Here is a 12,364-nt window from a genome sequence, read left to right as displayed (position 1 = left end):
ATTGACTGAGACACACAGCATCTCGCGGCAGCATTGACTGAGACACACAGCATCTCGCGGCAGCATTGACTGAGACACACAGCATCTCGCGGCAGCATTGACTGAGACACACAGCATCTCGCATCAGCATTGACTGAGACACACAGCATCTCGCATCAGCATTGACTGAGACACACAGCATCTCGCATCAGCATTGACTGAGACACACAGCATCTCGCGGCAGCATTGACTGAGACACACAGCATCTCGCGGCAGCATTGACTGAGACACACAGCATCTCGCGGCAGCATTGACTGAGACACACAGCATCTCGCGGCAGCATTGACTGAGACACACAGCATCTCGCATCAGCATTGACTGAGACACACAGCATCTCGCATCAGCATTGACTGAGACACACAGCATCTCGCATCAGCATTGACTGAGACACACAGCATCTCGCATCAGCATTGACTGAGACACACAGCATCTGCTACTTCCAGGCGTTTGCACGGGTGGCGTATTTCTTCAAGACGTATTCCCAAATGTCTGGGCCGGGTGCAGTAGCTCACACCTATAATCCTACCACACCACTTTGGGAGGCCGACGCAGGAGAATCACTTGAGGTCAGGAGTTTGAGACCAGCCTGGCCAGTATGGTGAAATCTCATCTCTACTAAAAATATAAAATGTAGGCGGGCATGGTGGCAGGCACATGTAATCACAGCTACATAAACAGGTCGTGAAGTTTTATTATATAAATTGAGAAGAAAAATATTACTGGCTTTTTTTGAATTTTAAGGAAACATTTCTGTTTCATGAGACTTTTGTTTTTTTTTTTCTTTCCTGAAACGGAGTCTTGCTCTGTCACCCAGGCTGGAGTGCAGTGGCATGATCTCGGCTCACCGCAACCTCCACCTCCCAGGTTCAAGCAGTTCTTCTGCCTCAGCCTCCCAAGTAGCTGGAATTACAGGCGCCCACCACCACACCTGGCTAATTTTTGTATTTTTAGTAGAGACAGGGTTTCACCATGTTGGCCAGGTTGGTCTTGAACTGACCTCGTGATCTGCCCACCTCGGCCTCCCAAAGTGCTGGTATGACAGGCTTGAGCCACCACGCCCAGCCGAGACTCATTTTTAGAATACTGATTTAAACACCCAGAAATGCTTTATCATTTACCACTTTAACAGGCTAGTGGAAAATTAATAAAGAGCAATAAGTAGTCAGAATTCATGATTCTTTCCAAGTTATTTTTTCTAATGCTATCCAATACCAATGCTCATTTTGAACACCATTAGTCAATACAGTGCAAACAAGAAGGTAGAAAATCACCCTAAACCTTGTTATCTGTGATATGTACAGGTGACATTTTGGTGAACATCCTTTTAGTCATTCTCCCATGAATTAGTGGGAGATGACACTGTTCAGGCACTTTTGTAACCTACTTGTCATTCAGTATTACATCGTGAACATCTTCACAGGTCAACAGATATTTCCCTAATAATAATCGTTCTAAGATATTTCCTAAAAGAGGTGCCATCAGCCCATTTCAAGAGGAATATATATGTATTGCTTTCAGTTCTCTATAAAAATGTAAAGCCAAATTGCCCTAGTGTTTTTACCTGAGTAAAACAGTTACTCAGTTGGGAGAATGGTATAAGGAGAGTCTGGCAGCCTCTGTGGGGGAATGTATGGCCACTTTGCCAGGAAGGTGGAAGTAGTGTGCTATTCTGTGCCATTCCTTCTTTACTTGGGGCAGAGGACAGAGCCATGTTGCATGATAATGTGATTATGAATTCTAAGGGCTTTAATTCATCAGACTTTGCTTGGTTGAAGCCGTCAGCTGGGCAGTACTGTTAGACTTGAGCTATCCAGTATTGCAGCAATCAGGGACGTGAGGTTACTCTGCATTGACATGTGCTATAAGTATAAAAGGTACACCAGATTTCAAAGACTTGGTATAAAAAAAAAAAAAGTCAACTAATTCATTTTTCTTTTTTTTCTATTACATGTTGAAATGCTATTATTTTTGCTCTGTCTAGTTAAACATATTAAAATTAATTGCATTAGTGTCTTGTTAGCTTTTTTTATGTGTGGCTTATAGAAAATGTTAATTTATATGGCCCACATTATATTTCTATTGTACAGTGCTATATTAGACGTTGAACAAAAGGAAAGTTTCTTATTACAGATAAGAGAGAAGTACATTCATCAAAGAGTCAGAACAGTGACATTTGTTTTCTCTCTCTAGATATACCTGACACTATGGCCTGTCACACATGCCCAGATATGTATATACACACAGACATTTCTGTACGCTTATAAGGAAAAAATAAATGCTGCCTGTGGGAAAATGGCTATGCTGGGTGTTTTTCCCCCATTGATTCTTCATAATAATATCTTTGTCATTATTTGTAATGAGTGCAGTTAGTACACAGTGTTATACTTTGGATTTAACCAGTGGCTGTCTTAAAAATGCCCGTGTATGTTGAGCTTTCACCATCCTAAGCAAACTTCAATGGCTTTCCATTTAGTGCTGACGGAGCCCTTGGTGTGAGTATCAGTGCACCAGGAGGAGCCATTGCTTCTGTTCCTAACTGGACATTGAGAGGGACGCAGCTAATGAATGGAACATCTATGTCTTCCCCCAATGCATGTGGAGGCATTGCCTTGATCCTTTCAGGTAACCATGTTCCTTATTGTCCTTACATTATTGCAGACAGATATTTTTGTTTTCTGAAGCTCTCATGGTAAGAACATGTGGTAGAATTGATAATTCCCTTGGCACAAAGTAGAATTTAAGGTAACAAGTAACTTATGTGATAATGACAATTTGAATGTGTATTTATTCATTTGGTAGTATATTTGTTAACGACTATCAAGCAGTATTTTAGCTCCAGGGCTAAATTAGTTAACAAAGCATCAAAAATACCTGCTTATGTGGAGTTTATATCATATATATTATGGTTGGGATAAACAGATTTTGAACAAAATAAAAAACTGTCGATGTTGCATGTTAGAAGTTAATGGATGCTGTGACCAAAATGAGGTAGAGAAGGAGGGGTTTCTAGAGTGGTGCCCAGGATTAAATAGAGTGACACTGGGTTTAGCCAGGACTCACATTTAGAGTAGCCAGGCTACTGTGAAACTCTCTCCACAGAAATGTCCCTCTTTAAGTTGTCTCTCCTCTGCCTCCTTTCTTCACCCCTTTTCTGACCCACACCACAGTTTCTTCTGCTGACCACATCTCCTCAGCATGGCCTGTCCACACTGGTGCTACCAGCATAAACCTGTGATGATATACCACTGTCAAGTGTTACCATCCTTTTCTAGGTTGAGCCCACACTCTTAGGATGGATCCTAACATGACCCTCTTTCTAGTTCTCTTCAGCCTCACCAGATATTTCAAGGCCTCTTGGCCTCCATCTTTGGGTGTACTGCATTCTGCCTAGAAGTCCTTTCTGCCATGTTGTGGCCTTGAAGACTCCTGTACTTTCTCTAAGAGGCGGCTCATGTGTCAGTTCCTCTGATGGAGCTTCACCTTTTTTGGATTCTCACAAAACTGGTTATTTCTTTGATTTGCTGTTATAACTTCATAGTGTTTCCATGCTTGCGTTGTGTCTGACAGTATCATCCATGTATATATGTGTGATGAGCTCTGGAGAGGACAAGAATGATATAGCACTCATCTTACGAATTGGTGGCCTCCATATTCTTCCCATAAAACAATAATTCCCAACCTGGCTGTACCCTAGAATCATCTGAGAGGTGTTTAATAAATAGCAATCTCTGGGACAGTCCTCAGAGATTCTGATTTTATTGGTCTGTCTTGAGACCTCAGCATCTTTTTTGCTTGAGTTCCCCTGGGGCTTATAGCCAACAACCATCTTGTTTAGTTTAACCCAGCAGTGTTTTAAAGAAAATGTCATTCACATGCCTTTAGGTATCTGCTTTGTACATTTATATTACGCTACAAAACCCACACCAGAGTCTCTCTGCCCACCACATAATGAGAACATGTGATTTTTGTGGAATGAAACCTTCATATGATGCAAGCAGTTTGAGTCAGACTGTTTAGTTCAGGTCTTCAAAAAAGATTTTAAAATGAGTGTTAAAACACAAGACATTAAAACCAGAGAGTCTACAGGTGATCATACTGGTGGGTGGCTAAGGTTTCAGATAGTGAGTGCTACACTACTTGTTTTTGTTTCTTAATTTTAGGTCTGAAAGCTAATAACATTGACTACACAGTTCATTCAGTCAGAAGAGCTCTAGAAAACACTGCAGTGAAGGCTGACAATATAGAAGTATTTGCTCAAGGACATGGTATTATTCAGGTATTGTTACCTATATGAGAAATGGGTTGTAAAGTATCATTAAGATAATATCTGGCCGGGCGCGGTGGCTCAAGCCTGTAATCCCAGCACTTTGGGAGGCCGAGATGGGCGGATCACGAGGTCAGGAGATCGAGACCATCCTGGCTAACATGGTGAAACCCCGTCTCTACAAAAAAATACAAAAAACTAGCCGGGCGAGGTGGTGGCGCCTGTAGTTCCAGCTACTCGGGAGGCTGAGGCAGGAGAATGGCGTGAACCCGAGAGGAGGAGCTTGCAGTGAGCTGAGATCCGGCCACTGCACTCCAGCCTGGGTGACAGAGCAAGACTCCGTCTCAAAAAAAAAAAAAAAAAGATAATATCTTAGGTATTATTGGGTAATATTTCATTTTATAACAGCGATTCAGTGTATCTGAATTATAGATTATATGGCCATATAACTATAAGCAAAAAGGATACACAAACAAATTTTGTAGTTAAGACAAATCTGTTGCACTAAGATCAGGAAATGTAATAGATGGAGGCCATGTAGAGGTTAGAAATTCAAAGCAAAGAAATCGAGGTCAAAAACTGTCCAATCATAATGGCATAGGGATTAGTTCCTAAATTTGGTCACTTGAGAATAACAGTGTGAATAGGGTGGAGTGGAAGATGTGACTGGTATTGTTTCTAAAAATGTAGAATTATCCTCTTAGTTGGGGTACCAAGTAGTTTTGAGAAGTGAATATAAACACTAACTTTTTGTTTTACAACTGAAATCAAATTGATTGGTAATTTGCAACAAAATATTTTTTGACCCAACTGTTGATATCTTACCATGTATATTCTTTTCACTAGGTTGATAAAGCCTATGACTACCTCGTTCAGAATACATCATTTGCTAATAAATTAGGTTTTACTGTTACTGTTGGAAATAACCGTGGCATCTACCTCCGAGATCCTGTTCAGGTGGCTGCACCTTCAGATCATGGCGTTGGCATTGAACCTGTATTTCCAGAGAACACAGGTCAGTAATAGGCTGGCAGTAAGCTGAAGTATTCGCATTTGCTATTTGAATGAGTGGTATCATAATAAAGAATTGCTGTTTGGGCCAGTGTTATTAAGAGAATCCGTGAATTGCCAGTATGATTATTTTAAATCTTATAGTCATAAGAGAAAATATTAGAGCAATTGGGGGTCCTTGTACAATGGCAATTTAGTTAGCATCTTAAACTACCAAAGAAAACAGTAGAATGAGCCTCCGTGACCCACAGCTTTATTAAATTGTGGATAAAACATCAAATTCCTTTTCCACTTTACCTGCTTAGGTATAAGAGAGAGCTTTCAGTTGAAGAATGAGAAGTAGAAGCACTCTAGGAGAATTGCAGCTTGATTAGGTGTGAACAAAAATAGTCATCACTATTACCTGGCTGTCTTCATTTCAGTGGAATACTATTACCTGTGTACAGTAATGAAAACATTCACTTAAACTCTTTATTTTAAGGTCATACCAGTGCTTGGTGAAAGTATAAATGAATCATGAGTAATCTAAATTGTAAGGAAGATTGTTTGACTGTTTTATTTAAGCTGTGTTTTGGATGCGTTTTACCGCCAACCAAACTAAGTCGCTAAATTTATTTGGGAAGATGTAACATTTTTAAAAGGAAAAAAATACTCATCTTTAATTTTTGGTCTTTTTCGTGCCAGAAAACTCTGAAAAAATATCCCTTCAGCTTCATTTAGCTCTGACTTCAAATTCATCTTGGGTTCAGTGTCCTAGCCATTTGGAACTCATGAATCAATGTAGACACATAAACATACGTGTGGATCCCAGGGGCTTAAGAGAAGGATTGCATTATACAGAGGTATTGATATATCTTCAATTTTACTTTCTTCACTCTTTAAAATATTTAAAAGGTTAAAAAAAATCCAAAGTATATTTGCAACGTATTGCTTTCTTGCTAAGAAATAACTAGACCTATCCACCTGCCGGGTTATGCAGTTCTTCTGGTGTGTCTATATTCATTTAAGCAGTGAAGTTTCTAAAGAATATCTTTTGTCCTTGTATGAATAAGTAAAAGGAAAGAAGAGGTACAGCAGAACCTTTCAATTAGGTCTTCCTCTAACTGGTCTTTTGTCAGCTACACAAAGCTGCAGTTACTTCTTCTTCTTCTTGTTTGTTGTTGTTGTTTTAAGAGACAGAGTCTTGCTCTGTTGCCCAGGCTGGAGTACAGTGGTGTGATCGTAGTTCACTGCAGCCTTAAACTCTTGGGCTCAAGGAATACTCCCACCTTAGCCTCCTGAGTAGCTAGGACTAGTGGCGTGCACCACCAAGCCTGGCTAAATTTTTTTATTTTTGTAGAGATGGGATCTCTCTATGTTGCCCAGGCTTGTCTTGAACTCTTGGCCTCAAGTGATCCTCCTGCCTTGGCCTCCCAGAGCATTGGGATTACAGGTGTGAACCACCACACCCAGCTAGTTATACCTTTTAGTACTCAGATGAAGAAAGCATCTGTTAAACAAATAGTTGTAAACCAGGCATAGAATAGTATCACAACAGTATCTCCACATCTGAAGTTATCTATAGTACTAGTTTGAGCTGATTTTCAGTTGGGAGTAATTAAAATGCACTTACTTTGTACTTGACGTCTCCTTTTCCCATTTGAACTAGTCAAATGTTGCTATACATTTGTTTGGGCTGTTTGCTATTAATTCTGTGACCTAGTGTCAGGAAACTGGTGTCAACCTGTGGTTAAGACCTTGACATATTAAGAGCAGATTGATTTATTCTGTCAATAGTTTAGACCTCTTCCTCCTCTTTTAAATGTTTGTTTATGGATACTGAAACTTACCAATTCTTTTTTCAAGGTATGTGGCTATGATATAGCATCCCCTAATGCAGGTCCGCTCTTCCGAGTTCCCATCACTGCAGTTATAGCAGCCAAGTAAGTAACAGGTTACTCACAGCTTACTGTTACTTCTAAGATTTTAATGGCTATTCATGGAGTCTTGTGAACTTTTAAGGGTTCACTAATACAGAACCAGGTAATGGGGATTTTGTCTTAGTTCTGCTCCCATTTTTAGGTGTCATGTAGTCAGCCATGCTGTCTCTTGTGCACTCTGAGAGTAACTGATGGCACCTGGCATCTCCCCTGCCTCTGCATCAAAACTGTTTCCACCAGAGTCACTCTGAGCTCTGCATTGCCCAGTTCAGAGGCTAACTCAGCCTTCATCTGACCTGATCCTACTGCAGTATTTGATAATATTACTTCATTCCCCTCCATTCCTGTCCTTTTTGTCTCCTTCATGTTTGGGATTTACTCTCTTCTCTTAATGCTCCCACTTTTCTAGTTATCTACTGTAGAAACAGAAGTTAAGAAACTCTTAACTTTCCATCTTATTCCCCGAGAACCAGGGAAAAAATCAGCAGATTATATTACTTCCTGCTTAAAATATTTCGGTGGCACCTCCAAGGATCAAGTTCAAGCTCCTTAAAATAGCAGAGAATCTCCCTCACAGTTATAGCTGTAGCCAGTGTTTCCTGCCTTTCCGTACACAAATTACACATTTTGGCCAATTCACTGATTTTGGCACTCCAGGTTTCTCAGGATTTGTGCATGTGCACAGCTGATAACTTGGTTTCAGTTTCCTGTCTCTTCAGTTAGTGACCAGGTGCATTCCTGGTCATCCCTGGGTGAAGGGAGCACCTTCTTTCTGCTTCGTGGCACATTTTACATGCCCCTGAACAGACGTTAGCCAATATTTTGTAATTTTTTATTTAACTTATACTATTTGACTGTGAGCCCACTGAAGGCACAGGGACTACTGTTATACAGGATGTATGAAATAAATTATCTAGCGGATGAAGGTGAGATTGGGATTGTGAGAGTACTGGAAGCCAAGTGGAAATTCTAAACTAACAGTTCTGTTACTGACTCTGGTAAATACTAAGTATGCAACAGATATCTGCCCATGAGAAACAGGACGAAATTGAGGAGAATAAATTTAAAAAGTGGTGTACACATGGGAAAATTGTGCAGCAGTTAAATTCTCAGCCGTATATTCCCTCAAAGTCCAGTAGTAATTTAGACAAGGTAATATGTAAGACCTTCAGGAGTCAGCTGCCATGCGATCTCCTTCAGGAAGCTTCCCAGGCTCCCTAACTCTTCCTGTCTGTCTGGAGCATCTTATGTTCAATGTCTCTGATGATGATTCTCTCCATGCTAGACTGTCTAGGGTAAAGAATCATATTTTCTTCTTTGTTACCTTTTCTAGCTCCTAATAACAGGGCCTTATATGTAGTAGGCACTCATTTAACTGTCCTACTGACAAGAATTTGTCTCTAGCATAAAATTTGTTTCCATGGTGGGTAGTTATGAATTTAAACTTTGTTTCATTGATTTGTGACAAAAATGCTTTGAAAGTAGTTTGCCTTTTCTTTACTATTTTACATCATGGGAGTGTTTTGAAGCTACAGGAGGAGCTTAATTTAACATTAGTCTCATAGCTATAATATCAGTGACATAAAACTTTGTCATTGATTTTAATATCTAGGACTCACTGTAGCTTGGAATCTGGTAATTGGAAAATTCTGTGAATGTTGTAGAATGCCTTTAACAAAAAAGAATGCTTTTTAAATAGTGTGTGTGAATGTATCTTAAAAATCATAAAATAGACAAAAAATAGAATCATCTATACTCTGCTATTCAGAGGTTATCTCTGCTAACCTACTGCAGAAATTGAATATTGTACATACTGTTTTATAACCAGCTTCTAAGTCCCTGTGTTTATTTCTAATGAATTGGATAAATTTTGCATTTATCCAATAAAATCCAGAGTATCTGTGGTCTTATAATATATACATTTAATTATTTTTATTAATTTTCAGAGTAAATGAATCATCACATTACGATCTAGCCTTTACAGATGTACACTTTAAACCTGGCCAAATTCGAAGGCATTTTATTGAGGTTCCTGAGGGTGCAACATGGGCTGGTAGGTAAAATTAAAATCCACGTGACCACTTATCTCTGTTTACATTCTAATGACTATAGCTATATGAGGTTCATTTATCTGTAACATGTATTTCCCTGGTACTAATGGTACTAATATATATGTATTTGGGCACCTTAGACTTTCTGTAAAGTTCAAAACGTTTTTAAGATCTAGTAATATTTTGCATTGGCCCATACAGCAAATTAAGGCATCTTGAGATGTTTTTAATATTTAAGGTTTGAGCTTAGTTTAGAATAATGCCTTGTCTGGTAATAATTTTTTTTTTTTTTTTTTTTTTTTTGAGATGGAGTCTCACTGTTGCCAGGCTGGAGTGCAGTGGCATGATCTCGGCTCACTGCGAACTCTACCTCCCTGGTTCAAACGATTCTTCTTCCTCAGCCTCCCAAGTAGCTTGGACTAATAGGCATGTGCCACCACGCCCGGCTAATTTTTGTGTTTTTAGTAGAGACGAGGTTTCACCATGTTGGCCAGGGTGGTCTCGATCTCTTCACCTCATGAGACACCCGCCTCGTCCTCCCAAAGTGCTGGGATTACAGGCATGAGCCACTGTGCCCAGCCTAATTTTTAAAATACTACAAATCATTTTAAACAATGCAGCGTTGCTTAAACCTCAAACTGTTAAACTCTTAGAATTTTAGAAATAGAGCTTTTAATCTTTGAAGCTCTGTTTATGAGAGATTTTCACTTCAGTGTCTCCAAAATTTTGAGAGTAAATGATTGCCTAACACAAAGCTCTTGAATTAACATGTTATAGTCCTGTGAGAGTGCTCATGTCATTCTTTTATACAAGAGCTGTGGGTATACCATATTTTCCTTCACAAGTTATATGTCCTAAATTTACAATTTAACAGTCAGTATGGAGGGGTGTGTCAGTTGTCAGAGTTCACTCACTTTGATAGAAGGAAGCAAATATGGGCAGTCAAGCAAGTGTCACCCAATTTAAATTAGTAGCTAGCATTGTTGATACTTCTTGGATTTGGCCCCTCTGCTAAGCACTTTACAGAGATTATCTTGTCTAGTCCCATCAGAACCCTATAAGGTAGATAGGTGTCGTTAGTAAAAATGGCTTGTATTTTACTCAGGAGTGTGTTTTTTGTATTTGTATGAAAGTACAAAAATATATTTACATCTGAGACTTTATTGAAAATACAATATTGATACCACACATGTATGACCTGGTTTGGGAATAACTGGTTGTATTTGGTTCCCCATACCATCTTGTGGTCATCTATCTGTATGCAGTCCATCTGTTTGTTACCTGGTATCAAAGGAAATACAAGACTTTCCTTGTTTTATGTAACTAGATAAGGGCAAAATAATAGCAAAAGCTGAGAGCTAAAGCAATGAATTAAACAGTACCCAATATTGCCTGTTAATTTGCATACTGGGTTATAATGGAGCTATTGCAGCATTGAGAGGCTTCTAAGGATAATCAGGGGTTGTACTAGACTCATTCGTTAAGAATATTTTTCTGTACCATCTGTGTGCCAGGCCCTTTTCAACGGGCTAAGGTGGTGAGCGAAATCCCAACGAAGACAAGCTATGTACCAAGTACTCTATAAAATCCCTGATCCTTACAACAGACAAACAACTATATTTATAGTTGAAACAGAAGTTCAGAAAATTTAGAAACCTGCCTTCAGGTAACCATTAGTGTATGGCAGAGTGTGGATCCAAACCCAGACTTCTCAATTTCCAAAGCCCATGGCCTTGCCGCTACTCTGTGCTGTCTCCCTCTAATCCAGTTCTCTTAACTACAATGTCTTGGACTAGATGCTCTTAAGGCCTCTGGAAGCAGGGTGGTGGTCTGGGTTTGGATCCACACTCTGCCATACACTAATGGTTACCTGAAGGCAGGTTTCTAAATTTTCTGAACTTCTGTTTCAACTATAAATATAGTTGTTTGTCTGTTGTAAGGATCAGGGATTTTATAGAGTACTTGGTACATAGCTTGTCTTCGTTGGGATTTCGCTCACACTTGACAGTACTTCTAGGGAGTGGACTCAGAGTTGCTGTGTTCAACATTTCTGGGGTACCATTCTCATAGGGCCCCTTGGAGTTGTACAGCTCCAGGCTCTGGTAACCTGTGCACTAGTAAATTAAAGAATACAAATCTGGCCGGGCGCGGTGGCTCAAGCCTGTAATCCCAGCACTTTGGGAGGCCGAGGCGGGCGGATCACAAGGTCAGGAGGTCGAGACCATCCTGGCTAACACAGTGAAACCCCGTCTCCACTTAAAAAATACAAAAAATTAGCCGGGCGAGATGGCGGCACCTGTAGTCCCAGCTACTCGGGAGGCTGAGGCAGGAGAATGGCGTGGACCCGGGAGGCGGAGCTTGCAGTGAGCTGAGATCCGGCCACTGCACTCCAGCCTGGGCGACAGAGCGAGACTCCGTCTCAAAAAAAAAAAAAAAAAGAATACAAATCTATAATACTGAATTGGGTATTTGTTTAGTGATAAATGGCACTGAATTATGATTGGCTTAGGTCGGTATTGAAAAGAATTTATTTTTTGAATAAAAATTATCCAGTAATCTAGAATGCAAGTAGTTCAGAGCATTTAACAGTCTTAGTTTTATTTCAAATAATTAGAAATATTGTCATAACACTGGATTTTGTATTCTCAGCAACTGACTAGGTCCTGAGAGCTCTGTGCCCACTTGGTTTTATGAGCCACGGGATTGCGCCTTGCTTCAGTTCCCTTGAATTAGCTTGGGTATTCTTTAGAAAAGCTGCCAATCTGGCATTGCGGTGATCTTGGCTTACCTCCAGCGCTGCCTCAGAGTAAAGTTAAGCATGTGTAGTCCTGCCAGGTTTTGTAGAAGCACACAGCACAGAAGTAGACCAAGAAGAGAGATTAGGAAAAGTTATCAATGAGGAATTGAGGCATGATAACAAATAGAGGTTTCCAAAAATACAACCTACCTACCTTTATCTGGAATTGATTGGTTTGCAGCTAAAACGAGGAGGGATTTTAAAAGGTACCCAATTAATATAACTGTGTATGCATCTATGGACAGCCTGCTGTTTCCAGGTGTTTGCAGCATCATGGTGGTGG

General features: G+C 40.0%; 1 protein-coding gene across 11 annotated transcripts in view; it reads left to right on the top strand.

Annotated features, from left to right (window-relative positions):
* The window catches only part of TPP2 (tripeptidyl peptidase 2), a 91,081-nt gene that overhangs the window by 42,297 nt on the left and 36,420 nt on the right, over positions 1-12,364 (top strand). For all 11 annotated transcript variants that reach the window (XR_746763.2, XR_004054661.1, XR_004054662.1 and 8 more), the window contains 6 exons: positions 2,513-2,661; positions 4,200-4,315; positions 5,150-5,318; positions 5,999-6,156; positions 7,160-7,236; positions 9,180-9,286. Coding sequence is in view for 8 of the 11 variants with exons in the window: in XM_030922069.1 (XP_030777929.1) it covers positions 2,513-2,661; positions 4,200-4,315; positions 5,150-5,318; positions 5,999-6,156; positions 7,160-7,236; positions 9,180-9,286 (776 nt within the window). In the remaining 3 variants the exon portion in view is untranslated. The remainder of the gene's footprint in view (positions 1-2,512; positions 2,662-4,199; positions 4,316-5,149; positions 5,319-5,998; positions 6,157-7,159; positions 7,237-9,179; positions 9,287-12,364) is intronic.

This window comes from Rhinopithecus roxellana, chromosome 18, assembly GCF_007565055.1.
Source record: "Rhinopithecus roxellana isolate Shanxi Qingling chromosome 18, ASM756505v1, whole genome shotgun sequence".
NCBI classification, from domain to species: Eukaryota; Metazoa; Chordata; class Mammalia; order Primates; family Cercopithecidae; genus Rhinopithecus; species Rhinopithecus roxellana.
The sequence above is the reverse complement of the archived record's forward strand: the minus strand, read 5'-3'. Positions and strand labels throughout refer to the sequence as shown.